The 27,287-nt window shown below is 50.2% G+C and overlaps 5 protein-coding genes across 15 annotated transcripts; 3 read left to right on the top strand and 2 right to left on the bottom strand.

The window, feature by feature from the left end:
- The first annotated feature begins 49 nt into the window (after positions 1 to 49).
- Positions 50 to 12,762, top strand: BSCL2 (BSCL2 lipid droplet biogenesis associated, seipin). 9 transcript variants are annotated; one of them, XM_070782395.1, is made up of 13 exons: positions 1,282 to 1,395; positions 1,775 to 1,896; positions 3,056 to 3,262; positions 4,779 to 5,095; positions 6,330 to 6,411; positions 9,768 to 9,911; positions 10,612 to 10,746; positions 10,935 to 11,032; positions 11,604 to 11,745; positions 11,887 to 11,954; positions 12,127 to 12,215; positions 12,313 to 12,393; positions 12,520 to 12,762. In XM_070782395.1, exons 3-13 carry the CDS (start codon positions 3,176 to 3,178, stop codon positions 12,660 to 12,662), a joined length of 1,386 nt encoding a protein of 461 aa, XP_070638496.1. In that variant the 5' UTR covers positions 1,282 to 1,395; positions 1,775 to 1,896; positions 3,056 to 3,175; the 3' UTR covers positions 12,663 to 12,762. The 9 variants fall into 9 exon arrangements, with proteins under 9 accessions (XP_070638497.1, XP_070638493.1, XP_070638494.1 ...); XM_070782394.1 differs by having other exon boundaries at positions 1,775 to 1,910; XM_070782396.1 differs by lacking the exons at positions 1,282 to 1,395; positions 1,775 to 1,896 and adding an exon at positions 50 to 149.
- GNG3 (G protein subunit gamma 3) lies at positions 1,156 to 3,925 on the bottom strand. 2 transcript variants are annotated; one of them, XM_070782401.1, is made up of 4 exons: positions 3,497 to 3,925; positions 2,450 to 2,669; positions 1,951 to 2,050; positions 1,156 to 1,681 (listed from the first exon to the last, which is right to left on the bottom strand). In XM_070782401.1, the coding sequence occupies exons 3-4, from the start codon at positions 2,047 to 2,049 to the stop codon at positions 1,553 to 1,555; spliced, it is 228 nt and encodes a 75-aa protein (XP_070638502.1). In that variant the 5' UTR covers position 2,050; positions 2,450 to 2,669; positions 3,497 to 3,925; the 3' UTR covers positions 1,156 to 1,552. The 2 variants fall into 2 exon arrangements, with proteins under 2 accessions (XP_070638502.1, XP_019810228.1); XM_019954669.2 differs by having other exon boundaries at positions 3,673 to 3,925.
- A 226-nt stretch (positions 12,763 to 12,988) lies between the features above and the next one.
- Positions 12,989 to 15,427, top strand: LRRN4CL (LRRN4 C-terminal like). The gene is made up of 2 exons (XM_070782399.1): positions 12,989 to 13,557; positions 14,082 to 15,427. Exon 2 carries the CDS (start codon positions 14,087 to 14,089, stop codon positions 14,783 to 14,785), a length of 699 nt encoding a protein of 232 aa, XP_070638500.1. The 5' UTR covers positions 12,989 to 13,557; positions 14,082 to 14,086; the 3' UTR covers positions 14,786 to 15,427.
- A 6,651-nt stretch (positions 15,428 to 22,078) lies between these two features.
- On the top strand, positions 22,079 to 24,756 carry UBXN1 (UBX domain protein 1). Of its 2 annotated transcripts, none has more exons than XM_070783220.1 (10): positions 22,079 to 22,184; positions 22,292 to 22,379; positions 22,518 to 22,571; positions 22,658 to 22,752; positions 22,851 to 22,920; positions 23,157 to 23,348; positions 23,444 to 23,495; positions 23,612 to 23,728; positions 24,262 to 24,454; positions 24,619 to 24,756. In XM_070783220.1, exons 2-10 carry the CDS (start codon positions 22,321 to 22,323, stop codon positions 24,666 to 24,668), a joined length of 882 nt encoding a protein of 293 aa, XP_070639321.1. In that variant the 5' UTR covers positions 22,079 to 22,184; positions 22,292 to 22,320; the 3' UTR covers positions 24,669 to 24,756. The 2 variants fall into 2 exon arrangements, with proteins under 2 accessions (XP_070639321.1, XP_019810808.2); XM_019955249.2 differs by having other exon boundaries at positions 22,080 to 22,184; positions 22,658 to 22,764.
- A 1,577-nt stretch (positions 24,757 to 26,333) lies between these two features.
- Positions 26,334 to 27,283, bottom strand: UQCC3 (ubiquinol-cytochrome c reductase complex assembly factor 3). The gene is made up of 2 exons (XM_019955276.2): positions 27,080 to 27,283; positions 26,334 to 26,988 (listed from the first exon to the last, which is right to left on the bottom strand). Exons 1-2 carry the CDS (start codon positions 27,197 to 27,199, stop codon positions 26,827 to 26,829), a joined length of 282 nt encoding a protein of 93 aa, XP_019810835.2. The 5' UTR covers positions 27,200 to 27,283; the 3' UTR covers positions 26,334 to 26,826.
- Between the last annotated feature and the right edge of the window lie 4 nt (positions 27,284 to 27,287).

The following is a 27,287-nucleotide window of genomic DNA, read 5'->3' as shown; positions in this document are numbered from 1 at the left end:
CCGTATGTCTTTCCTTCCCTTGGAAAGAAAAGGCTGCTAGAAAAAGTATTCTGGGGCTTTATAAGCCTCTGCCAAGGCTGAGCCCAGGAGGCGCTCGTGAGACAAGCCTCTGACCGGGCAGCTTGCTGGCTGGACCACTACGAGGGGTGGTAAGTGAACCAGGGGCGGGGACATTAATCCTAGCGGATGTGACAGAGTGGGCCTGAATGGGAAGTGGGAGAATAACAAGCCCCAGTTCTACCAGGAAGCCAAAACTGAACAACTTAGGGCTTATCCAACTCCTAGGGAGAACGAGAGCCAACCAAGGAACAGCACCCCCAAACCGAACAGTGCGGGAATTGTCACACTTGTGTTTCCGCTCCGAAGCAGCTTCCATTAGGCAAGCTGTAGGGACCTAGATCCTCATAAGATGCACGCGACCGGCGCCTACTATATCGGCGTGCTTGCTGGGATTCCCTTGTCCCAAGATCCTTGGTTATAGCCGCCCGTGTGCCTTCACCCGGATCGGGTGGACGTCGGCGTCCAGCCTCCGGGTTGGGGAGAAGTAGGTATCGAGTTGGCGCGGACACAGGCAGCCATTTTGAGACAGATGAGCACGGAAGGGACCATATTGAGACCGCTGGATGCCTGGGGCCGCCATTTTAAGTATGGGCCCAGCGGAGAAGCCCTGTACGGTGCAACGCTGTGACGTGCGGCCGCCGTATTGGCGCGGGCCCCATGGCGGCGGCCATCTTGGAGGGGGCCTGCTGTGGGCGCAGCCATCTTAGAAGTAAAACCGGCCCCTCCTCAGGAACTGGAATTGAGCTCCTCCCCTCTCGCTGGGTACCTCCTGTCTTCGACTTCCCTCGGGAATCCCTTCCTAATTTACCCGGTTCGGTCTGTTTTCTTTTTCATTTGTCTTCATTGCGTTCTTGTGTACGTGTAGGAGTGCTCTCTGTAGCCTCTGAGTGCCTGTTTGTAACAGTTCTTCCACTTGAGACCCTTTTGCTCTCCATCCCCTCTAACCCGACGGATCTCTGATCCTAGAGAATGTCTAACGCGCTTTGACTGGCCCCGTTCCCTAGTTATGGCAAGCTTTTCTACCTATCGCACCCACCACCGAATCTATTGACTGATGAGCCTCTCCCCCCAAGAACGGTAACACAGGAGCTGTCCTCTGAGACTCTGGATGACTTTATTCTTCACATGGCTTTAGCCTCCCAATAGCTCCAAGGTGAGACTGAGAGCAAGCACCCAGCCCATCCCTCTCTCCATTGTCTGAGCAGGTCACAGAGGGAAGCCGGCGGGACGCTGACAGAGTCTGACAGCCCTTCTGTGGGTGGAGCTACGGGTGCCCCGAGTCACAGGGTGCTTTGGGTCTGCCACAGTGGGCAAGGAAATGGAATCAGCAGACAGGTGAGGGAGGGCTTGGGCTTCAGATAACCTCACAGGGTTGGGCAAGGGCTAGGGGTGGGATGCAGGAATCCTCGGGGGCTCACGACAGTTACTGACATAAATAAGGAAGGGCCCGGGAGAGGGAAAGGTGAAGAGTTGTGAAGAGGAACAGGGCAGCTCAGAGGAGAGCACAGAAGAATTTCTTCTCCCGGAAGGGGTTCTCCGAAGTGGGCACAGGGGTGATGAGGGGATCCTCACAGGCGTGGGCATCACAATAAGTCATCAGGTCTGCTGCTGCCTTGGACACCTGGGGCACAGCCAGGAGGGGAATTGTTAGCCAGAAATCCCGAAGGGGGCTGCAGCCTCCTTCCCCAAACAGATTATCTTTTGCGATCTTTAGGACTTCGTAAGACAGTCTTCCCTCAGCACCCACAGAGACCTGGAGCCAGCTTTCCTTACAGACGCCAAGACTCCTTCCATGATCTTAAGGAGTCAGTGAAAGAAAGCCTCTCTTAGCCTCAGGTTTGGGTACCTAGGTACAGCCTTCCAACTAATGGGATCCAGGGCCCCACCCACCTTTATCCGGCACAAGCTGGCTTCAATCTTAAGCTGTTCCACCATCTTGCGGGCTTGCCCAATACTCATAGTGCTGTTCACAGGGGTCTCCCCTTTCATCCTGGAGGAAAGAGACAGCTCAGAGCGTGCTAGAGGGCCCTGCACAATCTCAGCTGAAGGTCCCCTTCCCCCATTACGCCTCATCAACCATTGCAAGGCTGGGTCATATGCCCTAATATTTTACTCCTCTCTTATCCCCAACCTCCCTGGCCTTTCCCATCTCCCAGTTCCTCAGCTAAGGAAATAGAGAAGTGAAGTGAGATGCTCCCAAACTCGTACAAGGGCTGGGCTTCAGATCATTAAACATATGGATGACTGCAGGCTTTACAGCCCTCAAGCTATGTGTTCCCAGCTCTGAAAACCACAACTATAAAGAGCCCCGCCCTAATGAGGAGGGCACATAACCCCCACCTGCCCCCTTGAGCCCCAAAGGGAGAAAAGCCGGATGCTCCTTACTCACCTGAGGCCACAGGCAGCGACAGTCCTGGGGAATCTGATCAGTGGGGTGCACCAAAACCTTCTGCCTGAGATGGGTGCCCCCACCTTGCAGGGAGTTGCAGCTGAGAGTATCTGACGCAGCAGCAGAGGCAGCTAATACAGAGAAGGCCACTGGAGAGGGTCAGGTCAGAGGCCAGTGGAGGGCTGGTCCCTGTTTCTGCAGCTCCAGCACTAGCTGATACCTGAAGGATGAAGGATGCTAGAAGGAGCAGCTCAGATCCTGGCATATACCAACTGTCTGGCCAGTGGGGGAGCCTGGCTGCTGCCTGCAGCCCCTGTGCACACCCCCACTGTTACTGTCTCACTGCCTGCCCTTCCCCATAGCAGGCATCCAGAGTCTGGGCTAGAGCCCTCCCCAAAGGAGCTGGAAGTAGCTGAGCCCCAGGCAGACACCCCCCTCAAATGGGGTGGTCTGGACCTGTGACAGCCCCTGCAGTGAAGTCAGTACAGACTGCGTGAGACCCTGCTCATTTGAAATTCTGACATCAGCTGGCCAGTCGCCCCCTCCATCCCTCCTCCCTCTACTCTGACACAGCATTTAGCACCTGAATCTTCGTTTCTCTTCCAGGGACCCTCCATTCCCCATATCCAGGAAAATGTGATGAGCTACAGGTTTCAGCTTCTAGATCACCACTTAACGTTCTAGCTACAAGTGGAAAATCCAAGGGCAGCAAGGTCCATCAGAAGGATGTCTGAAGAAATGGCAGACCAAAGAGAAGAAGCTGGGGAAAAGGAGGCATGCAGAGACCAGATCAAAGAATCCGACAAAGAAGAGGTAGGGGAGAGTCGGTGGGTGTTTCTGGAAATAGATGGGCTTACTGGATGCGTGCGTGTGTGTGTGTGTGTGTGTGTGTGTGTGTGTGTGTTGGTTTGAGAGATTGCCTCTTACGTCTGCAGCGTTGTGCGTGGTGCTGTGGGGAGTGCAAAGATGTGCGCAACACTGACCCTACCCTCCGAGGAATCTTGTTTAGGGTGAATAGACACATACAAAATAGAAAGAGCCACCCACCAAGACCTAGTCTAGATAATGCGCTGTGGGAACTCAGAGAAAAAGTCTGGTTAGGGTCGCAGGAGGTCGATGACGCGTCTTTAAAGCTGGAGACAAGTCACGGGCCTGAAATGCTACCACTCTTGTCAGCAGGTGCCAGCCAGCCCGCCGGGGCATCACGCAAAATTCCCAGGTACCTGCAGATTGCAACGTTCTCGGGGTGAATGCTCTCTGCCTTGGAAGCCCAAGGAGATGTGCGCAATAAAAATCAGCGCCTGTTAGACGCCCGCTTCTCCCCCATTTTGGGGTTAAATGATAATGAAGGTGTAGGCGGAGTGCCGCGATTGCGGCCTCAAGGGGCTGGCTGGGAGGGATGCTGCTGACTCATAGCATTTCCTGGAGCATATCTTGGAGCCTAGAGGGAGATGCCTATCCGCTTTGGTTTTGGTTACCAAAAGGGGAGGGGGCAACGGACCACGGGGAGGGAGAGAGCCGGCGCTTGGAGGTGGGAACCTGGCCTCCTAGAAGGCCCCGCCCCCTGCGCTGGGCCCCGCCCCGGACGAACCCCGCTCCCCTGCGCTACAGAGGCGGCCGGCGGAAGGGGGCGGGACTTCCCTGGGAGGCGGAAGAGCCTTCTCGCCGTTGCCCTGGCAGCGCGCGTGGCTGGTGAGTCTGCGGAGCCGCGGCTGCGGGCTGGATGGTTTCTATGGTGGTGCGGTTGCGTGGGGACTCCGGGCGCCGTGCCCGTCACCGAACCGGAGGGGTCTGGCGGGGAGCGGCCGTTGGCCGCAGGACACCCTGCCTGGCGCGGTCTTGATTGGGAGCGAGCGCAGCTCCAGGAGGAGAGAAGCAATTTGGGAAGCAATAGTGGCTGCGGTGAGGTTGCTGGCTTTGAGTCCAGCTGTGCGACCTTAGGCAGGTCGCGAACTCTCCGTGCAGCCACCTCGCAGTGTGGAATCGTGTGCATAAGTCCGCCTTAGAAGAATTTTAAGGCGTTCATCCTCTGTATGTAATATGTTTCTATGAATGACCATCAAAGTGGCCTGTCCTAGAATCAGGTGACCCGAGGATGGGTTCAACTGAGGAACTCTAGCACAGGGGGGTGGTGAGAAAGCTCGCTGGAGGAACGGAAGGGATAATTGGCTGAGAAACACAATCAGTTGGAGAAAAGCCATATAAAACAAAGGCTTTGCTATGTCTTGCTGTCTCTGGTTCCTCAAAGCCTTTCTGGTCAGTGTGTCCTTTTTGTCTTCACCTCCCGCGTGAAACGAGCCATTCTTTCCCCTTCTCGGTCTTTTTCCAGGAACCACCAGCTGCTTCGTCCCATGGCCAGGAGTGGCGTCCAGGTGGCAAAGCACCTAGGAACCCAAAGCCTGAACCCGGGGCCAGACCCCCTGCACTCCCCGTCATGGTCAATGACCCACCAGTACCTGCCTTACTGTGGGCCCAGGAGATGGGCCACGTCATGGCAGGCCGTGCCCGCAAGCTGCTACTGCAGTTTGGAGTGTTCTTCTGTACCATCCTCCTCCTGCTCTGGGTGTCTGTCTTCCTCTATGGCTCCTTCTACTATTCCTATATGCCGACAGTCAGCCACCTCAGCCCCGTGCATTTCCACTACAGGTGAGAAGGGTCTTCTATCGAAGTAGAGGAATCCTGTGAGAGCATTGCTGCGAGCACCGTTAGCACTTGTTGAGGACAACCCTCTTACTTACAGACGAGGACACTTGAGCCTAGTGCACTTGTATTGATTTATAGCCCAAGGTTGGGGCAGGTCTGGGCTGGTAGGGCTCTAGGGTCCTAGTCCTGTCTCTGGTTAACTGAAATCTGGTTTAAAAAAACAAAAAAAGCCCTCTCCTAGACTGTCACTATGAGGGTCAGTTCAATTTAGGCTGGATCAGACCTCTCTCAGGGCTACTGTAGACTTTTGAGCTAACCCAACCTCTCAAGTCATCTCAGAACTAATCTGGCCTTCAGTAAAGAAGATATGAGGAAAGCGGTATTTGCCTTTCACATTACTTCTTCCCACTCCTATTTGTCTGCTGCAACAGAGCTTATGAAAACAACAAGGTGTCTGGGTTCATAAACTCCGAGAGTCCTACTTGTCTGAGTCCTCAGTTCCTTCCCATTTTACAGATCCTGCCAAATTTTCTCCCCTTCTTTTAAAAATGACTACAGGACCAATCAAGAGTTGCTATTAACAATGGTCCAAAGTTGTTGTTTTTTTTCCTTTCCATGTCCTGAATCCCTGGTCATGAGCCATAATTTCTAAGGCACAGCTGCTTAAATTTTTAGGAGGCATGGATCTTATGAAAGCTATGGCCCTTCCTGTCATAAGAACCTACTTACTGATACATGCCCATGTGCAATTTTGCCTACAATTGGAAGGGTTTGTGAGTAAAGGGTTTAAGAGTAAAGATCATCTGTGGGTCCCTTTGGAGGAATTTTCTTGAACTAGGGCCCAGATCAGAACTCTGGAATCAGAATCTAGAGAGGTGGTACCCAGGAATCTGTTTTATTTTTTTAGGAATCTGCATTTTTATCAGCTTCCCAAGTAAGTCTTTAGAAACACTTAAGTCTGAAACTATTCAACTAAGTGTCCATAGGTTCCCATTTAAGAATGTCTACCTTAATGAGAAGAAATAAACACAAGTAGCAGGAAGAGAATTTAAAAGACTCATTATAGTGTCTTGAATCTCCTGGCTGCACTTCTTCTCCGTCTCTCTGTAACAGAGAAGGATGCCTGTTCTGGAAGAAAGGATGGGGGACGGGAAAGGGAGTCCCAAGGGCCCAGGAGCTGTGTGGATAAGTAAGACAGACTATAACTTAGCAGAATATCATCCTCATTCTCATTTAGGACGGACTGCGAATCCTCCACCTCCTTACTCTGCTCCTTCCCTGTTGCCAATGTCACACTGGCTAAGGGTGGACGTGATCGGGTGAGTATGGGAACTGAACAGAGGTTTCATTAGTGCTTTGATGACTTGAAACAAGAACACTTGGGAAAGACCTAGGTACCAGGGACTGAGTAAGAGAGACTGAAAGGAAAGCTTTCAAGGAAAGGGAGGTTAAAGAAAAACTGAAGTCCAAATGAATTGAATGGGTTATTCTTTCCTCCTTAAATTGTTTCAGCCAGGCCATATCTACTAGATAAGGGGTGTTTTAGATCTAAATGAACTTAAAGAAACCAGCTATCTCACTGAACTAGGATAGAATCCACCCAAGAGTTTTGAAAGTATGTTATTAATTATGACACAACTGAGAGATATACGTAACCTTCCATTACAAAGGGTACTGTGCCAGAGGACTGGCCAAATGCCAATATATCTTTAATAAACCTGAAAGCCCTGAGAAATGCAAAGTGGGAATGCATCCTTTATTAGGCAAGTTGGTGGAAGCTCTGCAAAAGGGTAGGATCCCAGAACACTTCAGAAGGACTTTGGAGGATCAACAGTGTTTCTGGTCACCAGAGGATTTTGACTTGTCAGCAGCATAATGAGAAATTATCAATGGGCAGACTAAAAGTTTAAAAATCATTTGAAAATGATTTTTGAAAAATTGTACTCAGGAGGATACTGACCTGAAGATAGAAAATATGGAGGATAGAATAAATGGTCATTCTGAAGGGAGGAATGTAAGCTATAGAGTTTTGGACCCCTTGGGGTTGACAATGCAAATAACCCGGAAGACTGTGTATCTTGTGATATCTTCCAGTGGACCACCAGAGTACCACTATCCAGAAAACTTACCAGGTGGGATGAGTGGATCCCAAATGGGGATTTCAAAGTGGTGAAGTGGAGAATTTCCTGGCAGTCCAGTGGTTAGGATTCCGCACTTTCACTGCCGAGGGTCCTGGTTCAATTCTGGTTCAGGAACTAAGATCCTGCAAGTTGCACAGCATGGTCAAAAAAGAAAGTAGTGGCGTGGAGTGTTGGGCCTTGTGAGACAGAGGATTATCTGTTTAGTTCTGCTACTCAGGAAAGTAATGTGGAGAGTACTATAGAATATTCTGTGAAATCATTGGTTCAATCTGTTTTTGTGGCTCAATAAAGTAATAAATGGAATATATTGAGAGGGGAGTAGAAACAAGGCCACCGTACATCTACACCTGGGATGGTGCATGCTGTTATGTGGCTTCCTGTTGTAGATCATAATGGTTGGTGACCCAGGGAGCCTAAAACCATCGGGTACCAGGCTGTTGGATGAGGAAGGAATGGAAGGATGAAGGGTGAGGCCCAAGTTCCCCAATAAGTAAAGCAGGTTGATCATTTCATTGATTTCTGGTGAACATTTTTGAATGAGTGAGTGAAATAATGGGTCTATTTTATGGGTAACAGCTTGTTTAGAAGTAGATTTTGTCCTGCTTCAAAGAGCTGACAGGATTGACGGAAATCTGTACATTGCATTAAGTAGCAAAGATGCAGTTCCTGCATTTCAGAAGAATTTGTGAAGAATTAGGTCTTCTGGAGACGATGGTGATGGTGAGGCTCAAAGTGGGAATGGAGGAGAGTTTTCTGTCAGGCAGACAAATGTGAGTAAAAGCAGAAGTCCTTCACAAGATTCTGGTATTAGCGATTTTTGGATACCCTTGGAGGAGATGACATAATTACTGGCTTAAAAAGAAAAAAGAAAAAATATATATATATATATATCAATTCAGTTCAGTCGCTCAGTCATGTCCAACTCTGCAACCCCATGGACTGCTGCATGCCAGGCCTCCCTGTCCATCACCAACTCCTGGAGTTTACTCAGACTCATGTCCATTGATTTGGTGATGCCAACTCTAAATAAATACATAAAAATCTTCATTGCTATATAATTTGAGTAGTATACAAGTCACCCATTCAAAATGTACAGTTCAGTCATTTTTAATATATTCAGAGCTGAGCAACCATCACCATAATCAATTTGAGGACATTTTCATCACCCCAGAAAAAAAACTCATACCCACTACCTGGCAGTCACTCCCCATGTCCTTCCTGCTCACCCGGAGAACTACCTGTTTCAATGTTTCAAAGAATTTAGTGAAGCAACCAGCTTAGATTCACCTGACCTCTACATGGGGATAGGACTCTCATGGGATCCATTTTTTTCAAGACAATTCAGACTGAAGGGACTTCCCTGGTGGTTTAGGGGTTAAGACTCTGCACTTCCAATGCAAGGGGTGCGGGTTCAATCCCTGGTCGGGGAACTAAGATCCCATATGCTTCACAGTGTGGTCAAAGAAACGAACAACAAAAAGGTAAAAAATAATAATTCAGACTGAAAATAAGAATGTATATAAAGAAAGATTTTGATCAGTGGATTTTCACCTGTTACTCTAGGGATAAAATGCTCAAAGTACCTTCATAGCAATAAGTCTAGATGTTTCACTATTAAGGTTGTGTGCATTTGTGCTAAGTTACTTCAGTCTTGTCCAACCCTGTGGAACCCTGTAGACTGTAGTCCACCAGGTTTCTCTGTCCATGGGATTCTTCAGGCACAAATACTGGAGTGGGTTGCCATGCCCTTCTCCAGGGGATCTTCCCAACCCAGGGATCGAACCTCGGTTGGCAGATTCTTTACCATCTGATCCATCAGGGAAGCCCTCACTATTAGGCTTAGGATACTCTTTTTAAAAAAAAATTTTTTCTTTTAATCCATTCCCTCTTTGGTTAAAACCAAAAGCTTTACCATCACCCCTGGAATCCTTGTGGATCACCCTGAGGGGGTCATGCACAGGATAAGCATAGTCGAATATAGGATTAGAGGAGTATAGGAATGGTCAGGAATAACTAGGGTATGTTTGGTGGCAAATCTTTAATCTTTTGAGGTTAATACCAGTGAAGATGCCTTCCCACTGTGTCTCAGGGTTCTACCAACAGGACCAAGGTAAGGGACCCAGAAGGACAGAGTTACTGTGGGAGAGCTGGCTAGGGAAATGGTGAGTGCTTCTGGCACTCTGCTAATTAGTAATGTAAGTGAAGGCAGGCTGGGCCCGAGGGGGTGGCCTCATGGGGACAAAGAGGCCTGAGTCACAGATGGCCCAGTTAGCAACATGACGGTTCACTTTTGGAAAAGAAATGTGACACAACTTTTCTCGAACAGAGTGATTCAGGAGTGTAGATACTGAGGACCTCAGAAGTGGGAGGGATCCAGCTACCAGAAGGGGGCAGCAGGTTCTTGGGAAGAGGGAGATTTGAGAGGCCTGTTTTGATAGCGGAGGGAATCGTATTTGGAAGGGTAGCCGGGAGGTGGGACAGGGACAGTGCAATTAAAAAATTTTTTTGAAAGAGATGCCGTCCACCTTGGGCAGGTACTGATGTATGGACAGCCGTACCGCGTTACCTTAGAACTTGAGCTGCCAGAGTCTCCTGTGAATCAAGATTTGGGCATGTTCTTGGTCACTATCTCATGCTACACCAGAGGCGGCCGAATCATCTCCACCTCTTCACGCTCCGTGAGTGTCAGTGGCCTGTCCAGGAGGTTGTGGAGAATAACAGATGTCCGAGTATCTGGGTGGGGCTTCAGGAGAAAACATTCTGAGGTCTGAGACACAGACACACCATAGCAAGAGGTGTCAGTTTACCAGATAAGCACCTCCTCCTGCCGCCAGACATCCGATGAGCACATCCATCTTTGAGTGGAGCCGCCCTGAAAACGGGCTTTTTTGGAGCCAGACAGACCAGACTCCGTTCTTAATTGTCAACAGAACCGTCTCGTGAAGCAAATTCCTGAATGTCCACGTGGGAGAAGAAAGCCTCAGATGGTACACTGGCACGTGTACTGGTTCCAGTGTACCAGAATAGATGGTACACTGGTCTAGGTTATAGAACCATTCTGGGGAAAGGTAGATGACAGATGGTGTGGGGCTTCACCTGGGAGGCTTTCTTAGAAGAGGAGACTTTGTTGTATTGGAATAGAGACATGGTTGGGAAGGGCAGGCCAGGGATGCCTTCAAACTTTTGCAATGAGGGGGTCAAGACTTGGGGCGTGGTCGGAAGTGAAAGGGACTAGGGGACCTAAGGAAGAAGCCGCCTTCATACCCTGCTCAGGGGTGGTTTTGAGGGTAGGCACCCACGCCCAGCCTCTACTCCCTGTTCAGGAGTGGTTTTGAGGGTGAGCGCCCGTCCCCAGCCTCTCTTCCCTGGCCCTGTCAGGTGATGCTACATTACCGCTCAAGCCTGCTCCAGATGCTCGACACGCTGGTCTTCTCGAGCCTCCTGCTGTTTGGCTTTGCGGAGCAGAAGCAGCTCTTGGAGGTGGAGCTATACCCAGAATACAGAGAGAACTCGGTAAGGAGAGGAGAGGAGGAGGACAGGAGACAGCCCTCCCCACAAGCCCAGGATTTTACCTGAGGAGCTTCCGGGCTTGGGCAGGAGGGACCACGGTGGAGGCTGGAAGCAGGCCTCAGACTGGGCTGGTACGAGTGACAGCAGGGTCCTGGCCTGATGTGCCGCCGCCACCGCCCCCCTGCCCGCAGTACGTGCCGACCACCGGAGCCATTATCGAGATCCACAGCAAGCGCATCCAGATGTACGGAGCCTACCTCCGCATCCACGCCCACTTCACTGGGCTCAGGTGAGGCAGTGCCCACGTGGGCTGGGCAGCTCTCCTGGGGCTGTCCTTAAGAGGGTCCTAAGCAGAGGTGATGGATTTTACCTGGGCTACAGGTTCTCAGCCCTGGCTGCACATCACATATCAGGAGCCTGGGGAACTTTTAGAAAAATACCGATGCCTGGGCCCCACCCTCAAGACTAGGATTTGTTACAGTCATATTTGGCTGCCAGACTTTTTTTTAGCATTTATTTATTTGGCTGTGGCAGCTTTCAGTTGCAGCTTGTGGGATCTTGTTCCCTGACCAGGGATCGAACCCAGGCCCCCTGCTTTGGGAGTGGAGTATTAGCCATTGGACCTTAGATAGGGAAGTCCCCAGCCATCAGACTTTCTGAAAGCACCCCCGGGGGAGATCATGTGCAGTCAGAGTGGAGAAATGCTCTCTTGAACCACTGGCTCAGTGGGTGGGAGGCAGAGGGTGGAGACCAGCTCTTGCCAAGCTCTGGTGAATTGCCCTAGAAATTACTTCTGGGAAATGAGAAGGCTGGTACTCCCTGGTAGCTGCTACTCCTCTCCTGCCTACTCCCTGCTTCAGGTACCTGCTGTACAACTTCCCGATGACCTGCGCCTTCGTTGGTGTCGCCAGCAACTTCACCTTCCTCAGCGTCATTGTGCTGTTCAGCTACATGCAGTGGGTGTGGGGGGGCATCTGGCCCCGACAGCGCCTCTCTTTGCAGGTCTCAAAGGACCCCTTCCTCTCCCCTTCATGGTTCTTCTTTGGGGAGTGGGCCGGGGCGTGTTGGGCGCTGGGGTGGAAGGGCCCAATCACTCTGGTGAGGGAAGGCAGTCCTTGCTGCTCAGGAGTTTCCCCTCCACAGGTAAACATCCGAAACCGAAAACATTCCCGCAAGGACATCCAGCGAAAGGTCTCTGCCCATCAGCCAGGTAGAGGTGATAGCTGGGGGCTGGGTGAGGGGGGGCTCCTGTGCCATCCAGAATGAGGCTTTAGGTGCTCACCTACTAAGCTAAAGGTCAAGAGAAAGGTGGATTGGGGTGAAGTTGGCACTGCCATCCAGGCACAGCCACCCTAGTCCTGCCCTATCCTCTACCCCCTTTGGAGGCACAGGGCCCCAAGGCCAGGAGGAGTCCCCCCAGCTGTCACCTGTTACAGAGGACGGTGAGAGCCACGCGGATCCCTCTGGGACAGGTACAGTGCAGCTGCCCGACCCCCTTCCTGACTCCTCCTCAGTCCTCCCCTTCAGCCTCTTCCAGACTAACCTCTGCCTTCCCCCCTGGGGCTGCAGAAGGCCAGCTGTCCGAGGAGGAGAAAACAGAACAACAGCCCCTGAGTGGCGAGGAGGAGCTGGAGCCCGAGGCCAGTGATGGTGAGGGACCCTGTGCGGCAGGACCCCAGGGGGCATGTGGGCAGGGCGGAGGCTACCTTGGGCGGGGCAGGGACCCCTGGTCTGGAATTTCCCCTTTAGAATTTGGTTTTCTCTCCCCTGGCCCAGGTTCAGGCTCCTGGGAAGATGCAGCTCTGCTGACGGAGGCCAACCTGGCTGCCTCTGGCTCTGCCCCTGCCCCAGAGACCGTGGGCAGCTCGGAGCCCTCTGCGGGCTCTGTCCGACAGCGCCCCATCTGCTCCAGTTCCTGAAGCGAGTAGGGCCGAGTCCCCATATTCTGGCCCTTTCCCACCTGCTCCCTTTCTCTCTCTGGGGCTCCCCCAATAATAAACTATTTTCGTGCCAGCTGCCTCCCTGACTCTGAAGTGGATTCAGGGTCATTTAAAAACCTGGTATTCCCTAGGCATTCCCCGCCCAGGCTGGAGGAAGTTTTCTTGTCAGGGGCCACAGATGCAGAAGACCTCCAGGCCCTGGACTATTTTAGGCACAGCTGTTTTCATTCATCAGCCTGGAAGTCCAGGGAGTGAAAACCTGCCCACTCGGTCCTCTCCCTCTGGGGAGGGGGATAGCATAGGGTGGGGCTGCAAAGCTGGGATACATCATTCTGGCCTCCGCACCCCTCCCTTTCTCAATCCGTGGGGAGGCAGAAGACAGGAAATGACTGCCATGGATGTGGTATGATTTTTTTACTGAAACAGCATTTTGTGGCCTAGGCCTCATGCTGTCCGTAGCTGTTTTCCTCTCTGATACCAGCCAGGTGGCCCCGTCCCTTTCGCTCCTCTCCTCACCCCTTCACATGACTTCAGCCTTTGGATTCTCAGCCCCTGGCTGCTTTCCACATTCCACTGCTCTTTCAGAACCCAGGCATCCCGACCTCCAGCTGAAACCGTTGCATGTGGCTCCCCCACCCTTGGCCCCGTGACTCAGGCCTTCTGAAGGGACCAGCCCTCTTCTTGGCACTCACCAGGGAGGGGAGCAGGGGAAGGGGGGCCAGGTGGTGACATCACAGTCAAGGGGTATAAAAGCTTTGGGCCAAAACAGAATTGAAATTGAAGACACTGACAGAACGTGACCGCACAGCCTGTGTTCCGGGGGACCTCTTAGGAGCCCCAGCCTGCTACTCGCCGCATCAAGGCCTACCTGCTGGTAAGGGGGTGCCTGTGAGATAGAAGTGTGGAGGGCAGGGAAGGACCAGGCCTTCGACAGGTGGGGAGGGAGGGCTCCAGGGCCTCTGTGTTTCTCTCTTCTCCGTTCTAACTTCCATCTCCTTTCTGGCTTTGTGCATGTGTCGCTGACTAGCTGGTTGCTCTGAGTGGCAGCTGGTAACCATTCCACCTTCCTTACCCAGGCGGTGTAAATCATTTCCTCCTCTTCTCCTCCCCAGCTCCCCCCAGCACTGTTTATTCATTAACTATTTCCAGCGCTTCACATGTTGCTGATCGCACCTCTCTCTGTTGGCTCAGACCACATTTCATTCTTTTCCCCAAAACCAAGCACATAAGCTGTTCAGAAGCTGGACGGACACATGGGTGGGTCGGGGTCGTTCCCACCTCTTGCTTGTTCTCCGGGTTCCCTGTCCTGTTTCCCTTTGCTTACAGGTTTTGTTGAGGGACGGGGGCCTGCAGGGTCTGGGGGCTGAAGAGCCTTTATCCTTTCACCTTCCCTTCCAGATTCCATGCCGCACTCTCCCTGCCTTCTGTGGCTCCTTGCTGTCACCTCCCTGGTTCCCGGAACGCAGCCCTTGGTGGCCGGAGACTTGGAAGGAGACGAGCTAGATGAGACACCGTTACCGGCCGTCCCCTGTGACTACGACCACTGCCGCCACCTGCAGGTGCCCTGCCAGGAGCTGCAGAGAGCCGGCCCGGCAGCCTGCCTGTGCCCCGGCCTCTCCAGCGCCCTGCAGCCGCCGCACCCGCCACGCCTGGGGGAGGTGCGCGTGGAGGCCGATATGGGCCGCGCCGAGGTGCACTGGTGTGCCCCCTCCTCCCCGGTCAACCAGTACTGGCTGCTGCTTTGGGAAGGCGGCGGGGCTCCGCAGAAGGGGCCCAGCTTCAACTCGACGGTCCGCCGAGCGGAGCTGAAGGGCCTGAACCCTGGGGGCGCATACGTCGTCTGCGTGGTGGCCGCCAACGACGCGGGAGAGAGCCGTGCTCCCGGGCCCGGGGCGGAGGGCCTCGACAGCGCCGATGGCCCCAACTTAGGGCCCTGCGGCCGGCTGACCGTGCCGCCGCGGCCTCTCACTCTGCTGCACGCGGCCATGGGCGTGGGCTCGGCGCTGGCCCTGCTCAGCTGCTCCGCCCTGGTCTGGCACTTCTGCCTACGCCAGCGCTGGGGCTGCCCCCGCCGAGGCCGCCCCAGCCACGCAGGGCTTTGAGGCTGCCCGGGCTTCCCCAGGGGGAGATGACAGCCCACGAAGGCCAGACTGAGGCTGGCACAGAAGGCCGGGCACTGGGCCCTTGCTGAGTGGGTTTATGCCCCAAACTTTCCACTCTGCTCCGAAGCTGAGGTTTAGAAGGAGTAGAGAAAGCTGACAAGATCTTTTTTTAGTGGACCAGATAGTAATTTAGGCTTTGTGGTTCCAGGGGATAAAATCACAGATATTGTGTGGGTACTTACATAACCATGTAACAATTTAAAAATGGTTCTTAGCTCGTGGGCCTCACAAATCAATCTACAACCAGGTTCCACGTGTGGGCCCTGTCACTGTGGTGGCTTCCCATGGGGTTTTGAGAATCAGCTGCTGTGGGAATGGGAGTCTGGGGCTAGAGACCACACCTCACCTGCTGCCTTTTGCTTAGATAGTAAGGATGCACACTGAGTTACAATCTGCTGTGTCTTAAGTCGGGTAGAACTAAGTGACTGACATGGGGTGGAGAAGAGGGTTGTCCAAGTGGCTGTCTGGGACAAGCTTGCTTATAAAAATATATTAATAACAAAGGATTTTCCCTCCCCCCATTTGTGTTTACTGTGTATTATCTGTGTTTGTTGTATAACATTAAAGGAAATGTAAAAGGAAGACCTTTTCATTTGTCATGATCCTTTTTGTTTAAACTTTTTATTTTAGAGTATAGCTACAGCCCATGGGGTCGCAAAGAGTCAGACCCGACTGAGTGACTGCACTTTCAAAACATAGCTATCATGATCTTTTTCAATTCCCTGTCCTTGGGACTTAGCTGGCAGCACAGTGGATAAGAATCTGCCTGCCATGCAGGGGACATGGGTTCGATCCCTGGTAAGATCCCACATACTCCAGAGCACCACAACTAGAGAGTAGCCCACCCCACCACACGCTGAAACCAGAGAAAGCCTGCGAGGAGCATCAAGGACCCACAGCAGCCAGTAATAAGTACATACATTTTCAAAAAAATTTTTTTAGAAACCCAGGCCCATTCACTGGGAAGGCAGAATCTTAGCCATGGGACCACCAGGGAAGTCCCTTGAGTTTATTTTTAAATTAGCTGGATGTAGAAAAGTCTAGGTTGCTACAGAGTTTATTCCTCACTTTTACTGCTCTTAAATCTTTAAAAAATTATAACATATTTCAAGCAAAACTTGATAAAAGGAGAGTTCTCCTCAAGAGGTAATTACCTGCAGCAGAGCAAATCTTTCCCTAAGCAATGGAAATACATTCTTGATTTCATTCAATATATTATAGACAATGTGCCATTGGTAAATCACAGCCTTCTTGGTTATGTGAATGGCCTAACTTTCCATTGGATGATGCTCCTTAACTGACACTTCCCATGGCTCCTTGTTAGAACATTTGTCTTCAGTGTTTGCTATGGACATCCTTGTTTGTTGGCATATCCTCACATGATTAGGTATTTCCACAGGGTACTTACCCAGAAGTAAGTGAGAGAGGTAGTACTATACAATTTAGTCATTCTTCTCTTTTTTTGTTGTTTAGTCACTATGTCGTGTCCAACTCTTTATGACCCCATGGACTGCAGCACACCAGGCTTCTCAGTCCTTCGCTATCTTTTAGAGTTTGCTCAAACTCATGTCCATTGTGTTGATGCCATGCAACCATCTCATCCTCGGTTGCCCCCTTTTTCTGCCCTCAATCTTTCCCAGCATCAGGGTCTTTTCCAATGAGTAGGCTCTTCGCATCAGGTGGCCAAACTATTGGAACTTCAGCTTCAGCATCACTCCTTCCAATGAATATTCAGGGTTGATTTCCTTTAGGATTGACTGGTTTGATCTCCTTGCAGTCCAAGGGACTCTAAAGAATCTTCAGCACCACAGTTCGAAAGGGTCAATTCTTCGGAGCTCAGCCTTCTTTATTGTCCAACTCTCGCATTCATACATGACTACTAGAAAAATCGTAGCTTTGACTATACGGACCTTTGTCAGCAAAGTCTCTGCTTTTTAATACACTCGCTATCTAGGTTTGTCATCACTTTCCTTCCAAGGAGCGAGCACGTTTTAATTTCATGGCTGCAGTCACTGTCTGCTGTGATTTTTGGAGCCTAAGAAAATAAAATGTCACTGTTTCCACTTTTTCCCCATGTATTTGCCATGAAGTGATGGGACTGAATGCCATGATCTTAGTTTTTTGAATGTTGAGTTTTAAGCCAGGTTTCTCACTCTCCTCTTTCACTCTGATCAAGAGGCTCTTTGGTTCCTCTTCACTTTCTGCCATTAGAGTGGTATCATCTGCATATCTGAGGTTGTTGATATTTGTCCCAGAAATCTTGATTCCAGCTTGGCATTTTGCATGACGTACTCTGTGCCAGGGTTCCCTGGTGGCTTGATGGTAAAGAATCCGCCTTGAATGCAGGACACCTGGGTTCAGTCCCTGGGTTGGGAAGATCCCCTGGAGGAGGGCATCACAGCAACCCACTCCGGTATTCTTGTTTGAAGAATCCCCAAGGACAGAGGAGCCTGGCGGGCTACAGTCCATGGGATCGCAGTCAGACACAACCGAGTGACTAAGCATGGCACAGTACTCTACATATGTTAAATAAGCAGGGTAACAATACATAGCCTTGACAAACTCCTTTTCCAATTTTGAACCAATCTGTTCTTCCATGTCCAATTCTAACTGTTACTTCTTGACAACAGTTTGTCTGGTATTCCCATCTCTTGAAGAATTTTCCAGTTTGTTGTGATCCACACAGTCAAAGGATTTAGTGTAGTCAACGATTCGGAATTGATGTTTTTCTGGAATTCTCCTGATTTCTCTATGATCCAACAGATGTTGGCAGTTTGATCACTGGTTCCTCTGCCTTTTCTAAATTCAACTTGCACATCTGGAAGTTCTCAGTTCACCTGCTGAAGCCTCACTTGTAGAATCAGCATTATCTTGCTAGCATGTGAAATGAGCACAATTGTACAATAGTTTTAACATTCTTTGGCATTGCCTTTCTTTGGGATTGGATGAAAACTGATCTTTTCCAGTCCTGTGGCCACTTCTGAGTTTCCCAAATTTGTTAACATATTGAGTGCAGCACTTTAACAGCATCATCTTTTAGGATTTTAACTCAGCTGGAATTCTGTCACCTTCACTAGCTTTGTTCATAGTAATCTTCCTAAGGCCCGCTGGACTTCACACTCTAGGATGTTTGGATCTAGGTGAGTGACCACTCCATCATGTTTATCTGGGTCATTCAGACCTTTTTTGTATAGTTCTTCTGTGTATTCTTGCATACATTCTTAATCTCTTCTGCCTCTGTTAAGTCCTTGCCATTTCTGTCCTTTATTTTGCCCATCCTTGCATGAAATGTTGCCTTGGTATCTCCAATTTTCTTGAAGAGATTTATAATCTTTCCCATTCTATTGTTTTCCTCTATTACTTTGCACTGTTCACATAAGAAAGCTTTCTTATCTCCTCTCACTATTCTCTGGAACTCTGCATTCAGATGGATATATCTTCCCTTTTCTCCTCTGCCTTTCACTTGTCTTATTTTCTCAGGTATTTGTAAGGCCTCCTCAGACAACCATTTTGCCTTTCGCATTTCTTTTTCTTGGGGATGGTCTTCATCACTGCCTTCTGTACAATGTCCATAGTTCTTCAGGCACTCTGTCTACCATATCTAATCCCTTGAATCTATTTGTCACCTCCATTGTATCATAGGAGATTTGACTTAAGTCATACCTGAATGGTCTAGTGGTTTTCCCTACTTCCTTCAATTTAAACCCGAATTTTGCAATAAGGAGCTCATGATCTGAGCCAGGGTCAGCTCCCAGTCTTATTTTTGCTGACTGTATAGAGCTGCACTATCTTCAACTGCAAAGAATATAATCAGTCTGATTTCAGTCTGACATCTGGTGATGATTCTGTGTAAAGTTGTCTCTTGTGTTGTTGGAAGAGGGTGTTTGCTATGACCAGTGTGTTCTTTTGACAAAACTCTGTTAGCTTTTGCCCTGCTTCATTTTGTACTCCAAGACCAAACTTGCCTGTTACTCCAGGTATCTCTCTCTTTTTAAAAAAACAAAAAACACTTATTTATTTTATTTGGCTGTGCTGGGTCTTAGTTGTAGCATGTGGGATCTAGTTCCCTGACCAGGGATCAAACCTGGGCCCCTTGCATTGAATGCATGGAGTCCCAGCCCCTGGACCACGAGGGAAGTCCCTCCAAATATCTCTTGACTTCTTACTTTTGCATTCCAATAACCTATGATGAAAAGGATATGGGAATGACAAACCACTCCAATATTCTTTCCTCGAGAACCCCATGAACACGATGAAAAGACAAAAAGATATGACACTGGAAGATGAGCCCCCCAGGTTGGTAGGTGTCCAATATGCTACTGGAGAAGAGGGGAGAAATAGCTCCAGAAAGAGAGTTGAGCAAAAGCAGAAACAACGCTCAGATGTGGATGTGTCTGGTCATGAAAGTAAAGTCCAATGAGTAGAGGACAATATTGCACAGGAACCTGGAATGTTAGGTCCATGAATCAAGGTACATTGGACATGGTCAAGTAGGTGATGCCAAGAGTGAACATCAACATTTTAGGGATCAGTGAACTAACATAGACGGAAATGAGCGGATATAATTCAGATGACCATTAGATGTACTACTGTGGCCAAGGATCCTTTAGAAGAAATGGAATAGCCCTCACAGTCAACAAAAGAATCTGAAATGCAGTACTGGGTGCAATCTCAAAAATGACAGAATGATCTCAGTTTGTTTCCAAGGCAAACCATTCAACATCACAGTAATCCAAATCTATGCCCTAACCACTAATGCCGAAGAAACTGAAATTGAATGGTTCTGTGAAGAGCTACCGGAGAAGGCAAAGGCACCCCACTCCAGTACTCTTGCCTGGAAAATCCCATGGGTGGAGGAGCCTGGTGGGCTGCGCCCATGGGGTCGTGAAGAGTCCGATATGACTGAGCGACTTCACTTTCACTTTTCACTTGCATGAATTGGTGAAGGAAATGGCAACCCACTCCAGTGTTCTTGCCTGGAGAATCCCAGGGACGGGGAGCCTGGTGGGCTGCCATCTATGGGGTCGCACAGAGTCGGACACGACTGAAGTGACTTAGCAGCAGCAGCAGCAGCATGAAGACCTACAAGACCTTCTAGAACTAACATCAAAAAAAGATATCCTTAAAAACAAAAAAAAAAGATATCCTTTTTAAAAAAAAATATTATTTTTTTTAGGGGGCCATGTTCTGCAGTATGTGGGATTTTAGTTCCTGACCACGGATCGCACCCATGCCCCCTGCATTGGGAGCACAGAGTCTTAACCATTGGACCACCAGGAAATCCCTAGTCATTTTTCTCTTATTGGAACTCTAGAATAAATTTAGAATATATTTGCTATCTAGAATATACTCACCACATTGCCACAAATTCTTTATGTACATTTGATTCCTGTATTTCCTCAGCATTTCAGTTCAGTTCAGTTCATTTCAGTCGCTCAGTCATGTCCGACTTTTTGCAACCCCATGGACTGCAGCACGCCAGGCTTCCCTGTCCATCACTAACTCCTGGAGCTGACTCAAACTCATGTCCATCAAGTCAGTGATGCCATCCAACCATCTCATCCTCTGTCATCCCCTTCTCCTCCTGCCTTCAATCTTTCCTAGCATCAGGGTCTTTTCCAACAAGTCATATACAAATAATGAGGGTCTACTCCCTCATTTTTTTCATAATTTTTCTTACCTACTATCTTATTATTAAAGACTCACTTTAGAGACTTCCCTAGTAGTCCAGGGATTAAGATCCTACACTTACACCACAGGGAGCACAGGTTCGATCCCTGGTCAGGGAACTAAGATCCCACATGCCACATGCCTCGTGCAGCAGAGCCAAACATACAAAAACAAAAAACCATGAAGACATGCTTTACATACACTCTCACTTAATTCCTATCACAATCATTCCAAGAGATGGTGTCACTTTTTCACAAATGAGAAGCAAGCTTGAGGTTCTCAACACTTTGAAGCTACAAGTCAGGATTTCAGCCCAAATTGCATCAAAAGCTGATGCTCTTGACTCCACTACAGAGAGACAGCACAGCTTAGCTGTTTGATAGCGCACACTGCATGGGTTTGAATCCTAGCTCTCCTACTTTGTCAGCTCTGTCACCTTTGGTAAATTAGCTCACCTTTCTGTGTTTGTTTCCCGTGACTACTAATAGTATCTACTCATTAGAATTATTGGGATGATTAAATATTAATTAACCATATAAAATTCTCTAGTGCATCTATTATCAATATTAATAACTTTAAAATATTAGTCTGCCTCTAATAAACATTTAAAAATAAGTTTTAGGGACTTCCTTGGTGGTCCAGTGGTTAAGGCTCTGTGCTTTCACTTCAGGGGCCACAGGTTAGCTCCCTGGTGGGGAACTGAGATCTCACAACCTGTATGGCTTGGTCGAATAAACAAATAAGGAAAATAAAAGTGAGTTTTAACTTAGGCGACCTAACAGCCTAGGTAGCAGTGGAAAGCTAAGTAAACAACAAGACTACACAGCAGGGGGACAAATGCTAATAGAGAAAATAGTGGTGCTGGGAGATAGAGATGTGGTGGTCAAAGCACGCTTTCTTTAGAAAGCAAACCGCAGGAGCTTCTATCGTGGTTCAGTAGTTAAGCTGAGGCACTTTCATCACAGGAATGCAAATTTGATCTCTGGTCCGGGAATTAAAATCCCACAAGCCATGCTGCCCAGAGAAAGAAAGGGTCTGTTTTGCAATCTGCACAAGTTACCCTCAAGCAGTGAAAGATGAACTCCGTGCTAACTACCTTTACCCAGTGCAGCTTGCCAGACACCTAAGGTTGGTGCTATTGTTATCCTCACTTTATAGATGGAGAATTAACAAGAGACGGCAGGAGGAAGCCATTTAGGTGACTGAGGTATCATGGAGAAGTCTTAACCGAGGAGGTGATGACAAGATCTGTTATTACGTTTTGCAAAGATCCCTTGTGGCAGTCGAGCGGAGGATGGCTCAATTCTCCGGAGAGGATGAATAGGTCAAAGGGTGCATACATTTCTAAGGCTCCTGATAAACACTGCTTGCGGTGTGCTTAGGGGCCATCTGGGGAGCTGTCTTCATTCGCCCATGGGTTTCAGGACAGCATCGTTCTTTTTCTCTAGCACCAACGGGCGCCCGTACTTGGGCAGGGGAGTGTTGGCTGCCTCCTAGAATGCGACTCCCAGGCACCGCCCATTCGCGTTCTCTCAGCAGCGCCAGGCCGGCGTTTCTGGCACTCGGCGGCACCCGTCCACGCCCGCCCCCACGTGACCCAAACAGATTCGGGCACTTCCGTCTCGCCTAGGCTTTCTTCTCGTAGGTGTCCGCGGCTGGTCCGCAGCCGGTGAGTGAGCAAGCACCCGGCTGGGGCGGTCGCGGGCAAGGTTGGGCGCTGGTGGGAGGCGCCTCGCGCTGACTCCCTTCGCCGTCTTCGCTCCCCTCTTTCCCCAGGTCCCCGCGGAAGCGGCGGTGGCGGCGTCATGGCGGAGCTGACGGCTCTGGAGAGTCTCATCGAGATGGGCTTCCCCAAGGGACGCGCGTAAGGGAGCCCCCTAACCCAGGGCCGCGGGGTCGCGCACCTGCCCAGGCCTTTACCCCAGTGTGGCCTCAGGCTCTACGCCCCAGCCTGATCGTCGCCATGGCTCGTGGGCGCTATTCACGGTGTTTCTGCCCTCAGGGAGAAGGCTCTGGCCCTCACAGGGAACCAGGGCATCGAGGCTGCGATGGACTGGTGAGCGCTCAGACCGGTGGCAGGGGACGGGGAACTGCTGGGAGGGCAGCCTGAACGTTAATCTCCCTCCTGACTTTCCCTGCCAGGTTGATGGAGCACGAAGACGACCCCGATGTGGATGAGCCATTAGCCACCCCCCTTGGACATGTCCTGGGACGGGAACCCACCCCCTCGGAGCAAGGTGGCCCCAAAGGTCCTGACTGAGGAAAACAGTGTGATTATTCAGGAGGGCCCGAGGAGGAGGATGAAAGGGTAATAATACTGATTGATTGTTTGTAGGACCTGGGTCTGCAGTGGGAGAAGGCAAACCTGTTTTGACTGAAGAGGAAAGACAGGAACAGACGAAGAGGTAGGAAGAACAGGCTCACGTTTCTGAGAGTCACTTGCCACCTCTCCCCACTACACAAATCTGGTCAAAGAACTCTCACTTCCCACGTTGTTTTTTCTTGGCCCTTTCCTTCTTTGTTTTTTTTGTATCTGTTTTGGGACTGTGTTTCTGGGTTTTGTTTTCTGAGTCCCTTGTTATAAACTCACTTTCGCAATTTATATACATGTCTCTTGAATGGTTTCCTTTCTGCAACATAGGATGTTGGAGCTGGTGGCCCAAAAGCAGCGGGAGCGTGAAGAAAGAGAGGAGCGGGAGGCATTGGAACGGGAACGGCAGCGCAGGAGACAAGGGCAGGAGTTGACAGCTGCCCGACAGAGGCTACAGGAAGATGAGATGCGCCGGGCTGCTGAAGAGCGGAGGAGGGAAAAGGCTGAAGAGTTAGAAGCCAGGTCTGGATTCTGGGAGTGTTGGGCTAAGACATGGCAAAGGAATCAAGATTTGCTTTGTCAATGTCTGACCTTCTTGTGTCCTGTCTGCATTCCAGACAAAGAGTCCGAGAAAAGATCGAAAGGGACAAAGCAGAGAGAGCCAAGAAGGTAGGTAATTGGGTGGAAATCCAGGATAGTTTAGTGGAGGGGCCAGTAAATCCCCTTTTCTAGCTTCAGAGGGCGAGGATTGGCTTAGTGCCTGATTATTGAACTTTGTCTTCTAGTATGGTGGTAACGTGGGTTCTCAGCCATCCCCACCAGCAACAGAGCCAGGCCCTGTTCCCTCCTCTCCCAGCCGGGAGCCTCCCACAAAGCGGGAGTATGACCAGTGTCGCATACAGGTACTGATTCGGATTCCAGTCTTGCTCCTGGAACCCTTTGTTGGCTTACAGGGCACCCAACCGAGCCCAGCCCAGAGCTTTTTTCAGTTACTTTTCCTTTGCCAAACCTCTCCCTTCTTTGTAAATGACTTTTGAAATCCTACCTCCTCTGCTCTGAGGGAAGATATCAAATTTCACTTGTCCCAGTCTTATTTAAACCCATACCTCTCTCTTATTCAGCAGTTGCCTTTTTACTTGTTCATAGTGTTTTCATTTAGATTATGCAGCTGTTTGCATGATGTGTGATATCTATCCAGATGTTTTATATAATTTTGCATTATGTTTTCGTTAAATTGTGAGGGAGCCAGGGGTCTCTTTGTTCATTGCTGAGTAAAGCGCATTCTAAGTGGTTGTTCATTAGGTGCTTTCAATAGTAATTATCCTGGTCCAGTCCCTCTAAGTGGAAGGAGAAACCAACTTTGCTCCTTTTTCTTACTTGCGCACCTCACTCAGTTACGATATTCACAATACTGTATCTCTCTCTTGCCCTTTAGGTCCGGCTGCCAGATGGGACCTCACTGACCCAGACATTCCGGGCACGGGAACAGCTGGCAGCTGTGAGGCTCTACGTGGAGCTCCACCGTGGGGAGGAGCTAGGCGGGGCCCAGGACCCTGTGCAGTTGCTCAGTGGCTTCCCCCGGCGGGCCTTCTCAGAGGCTGACATGGAGCGGCCTCTGCAGGAGCTGGGTATGACACGTGGGATCTGAAACCAGGACTTGGGGGATAGCGGATGCTTGAGGAGAAGGGATGCAAAGAAGGGACTTTGTATAGAGATGGTGTGAGGGCAGAATGTGGGGCAGTGGGGGGAAGCAGATATCTTTGGGTTCAAATCTGTTTTCTTCCATCTTCAGGACTTGTGCCTTCTGCTGTCCTCATTGTGGCCAAGAAATGTCCCGGCTAAGAGGCCTTTATCCCACCATCCCTCTTTGACCTCTCTTCATCTTTGATAAAGCACTGACATTGCCTTCTTAATAAATAGACTCTCCTGAGTTCTGTATGTGCCTGACTCCTTCCTGAATGGCTGGGAGAGACAAGGAAGGCTTTCAGAATAGACACTATGCTTTATGTTAAATTTCCAAGGGAGACTTGTTTCTAATCTCCACATCTGATTAGTTGTCTAGGAGGTTAAAGTGGGGCGGCCCCAGCAAAAAAGTGGGGATAGCATTTTTTGCTCTATGAGTAAGACAGTACCTAAGCTTGAAATCTTTACTAGCTATGTGCCTTGACTTCTTAAGTCTAGTTTCTTCTTTAGTAAAATCTGGATAATAGTACCTGTTATTTGGGGTTGTGGGGGTTACGTAATGCTTTAGCACAGTGCATGACACCTAACGAGTCCCCAGTTACTAGCTACTAAAAGAGTAGTTTTTAAAATGTGGCCATTCACAAAAAGTATTGAGTGCTTAATATGTACTGTGTATTAACTGAGATATGAAAGCACTATTATCTAGCAGTGGGTACAGTTATTCCATTTTAGAGACCAGACGTGAAAGCACATGACTTGTTCAAACTGACACAGGTAGCAAGTAGTAGAACCTGAACACACTCCTGGGGAGCTTGACTTTCAGGCTCAGGCTCTGAACTGCCAATGCCAAGCTCCTGCATTCTAGCCCCTCTTGCTGTTGCTGCTCACCTCATCTCCATGCTCCCTCAAGCAGCTGCCTCCTTCCTCTCATACCCTGGCTAGGAAAGAGGCCACAACTAAATTTAAAAGATCACACATGACAAATGTGTTTATGACCTCACAATCTAGAAGCACAAAACTGCACCACTGCTCGTACATGGGAACAGACCTCAGTGTTACCAAGCTTTATGCTTTATGTAGTGTTCCAGCTTTAATGAAAACAGCCTCCCCTGCGCCCCCACTGTTGCAATAGTTTGGAACCACAGGTCGGAAAAATAAAAAGGAGAGTGAACTTATTGACTTAGCTGTGGGGCTGCTGCCCCACTGACAGCTTTACCTCATCCCATCAGTGGCATCTCCAATAGATTCTATGACCACATTCAGACTGAAAACCACTGCAATGAACGCCTTATGGGAGGAAAGCCCCAGTGCATTTAGTGAGAGGCTGTCCTGTGCCTGGCACTTACATTCCTAAGTTCACCTTCTGACCACAACTCTCAAGATAATTGTCACCTTTATGATCAGGACTTCCCAAGTGGCCCTAGGGGTAAAAAACACCCCCACCCCCACCCCCATCCGCGCCAATGCAGGAGATGTAAGAGACGCTGGTTCGGTCCCTGGGTGGGGAGGATCCCCCAGAGAAGGAAACGGCAACTCACTCCAGTATTCTTGTCTGGAGAACCCTGTGGACAGCTGGCGGGCTACAGTCCATAGGGTCGCAGAGTCGGACAGGACTTAAGTGACTTAGCACACACGGAACAGGAGGACCGAGGCTCAGAGAGGTTCTGTAACATACAGGAGTTGAAACAAGATCTGTCTCAAAGTACACTCCGTTTTACTAGTACCACAGTGGCCTCCAAAACTTAAGGCCACAGAAGGCATCACGGCATATGTTAATTGCTAGAAGCCCCTCTTCAACATCATTCGAAAGACAGGAAACCAAAGTGTCCTCTATGGGTGTTTATTGCACAAGAGTTTCCAGGCTACTTATAATTTCAAGAACATCATTTGGTTATCCACTCACACAAACCACAGATCTGACTTGTGTTTTGAAAATGTCGTCGCTCTGCCTATTGGGCTTCAGCCTCACATAAGGGCGGGCGTGGCAGCCGGCAGCCGCACTCCAGCCAGGCCGCAGCACCTACCCGCAGAACACTTGGCTTTTATGGGCGTCCAACCGCAGGGCTCACTCTCTGGATGGAGGAACATGATTTATTGGTTCCTTCAGTTAGCCACAGCCCGCGATGTGGACGTTAAAACGTAGTCCTTGCAAGCTGTGGAAGAGAGCGCGCTCACCCGGCGGCAGCTCCCGAAGTCGCGGAGATGCCTGCGCTTGGCATCCGGGTCTGGACTCCCCGCCGGCCCACGGAGGAGTCAGGGCGGCTTGGGCGCCTGCGCTGCAGCATAAGTCCCGGCGCCCAGGGGAGCAGGTTCTGTCTCAGGCTGACCTCCCGCCGCCGCCGCCGCCGCCGCCACTCATCCAGTTCTTTCTCCAGGCGACGTTCTCTTGCGTGGCCGCTGCTTCCTGCAGAGTGGCCAGCAGCAACTCTTTGGTCCTGGCCGCCTCGTCCCTGCGCTGCGGGTACTGCTCCGGCATCTCCTGTAGGCAGAAAGAGTGGTTCGCAGCCCCGGCCACCAGCCCGGGGTTCTCCGCCCGCCCACCCCACCTCTGCCTCCCCAACTGCTCCCACCTTCAGCATCGCCTGCTTCCGCTCCTCACCCGGGGTCACAAGGGCAAAAAGCGCGGTGCCCACGCCAGCCCCGGCGCCCAGCAGTGCGCCCACGAGCAGCAGCTTGCGCAGGGTCGTCATGGTCGACAGCGCAACCAGCGAGAGGACCTCTGGAGCCTCCAGTAGCCCATCCGGGCCGCCGCGACGACTTAATCTGCGCAGGCTAGAG

This window comes from Bos indicus, chromosome 29 (genome assembly GCF_029378745.1).
Source record: "Bos indicus isolate NIAB-ARS_2022 breed Sahiwal x Tharparkar chromosome 29, NIAB-ARS_B.indTharparkar_mat_pri_1.0, whole genome shotgun sequence".
In the NCBI taxonomy this organism is placed as follows: Eukaryota; Metazoa; Chordata; class Mammalia; order Artiodactyla; family Bovidae; genus Bos; species Bos indicus.
The sequence above is the reverse complement of the archived record's forward strand: the minus strand, read 5'-3'. Positions and strand labels throughout refer to the sequence as shown.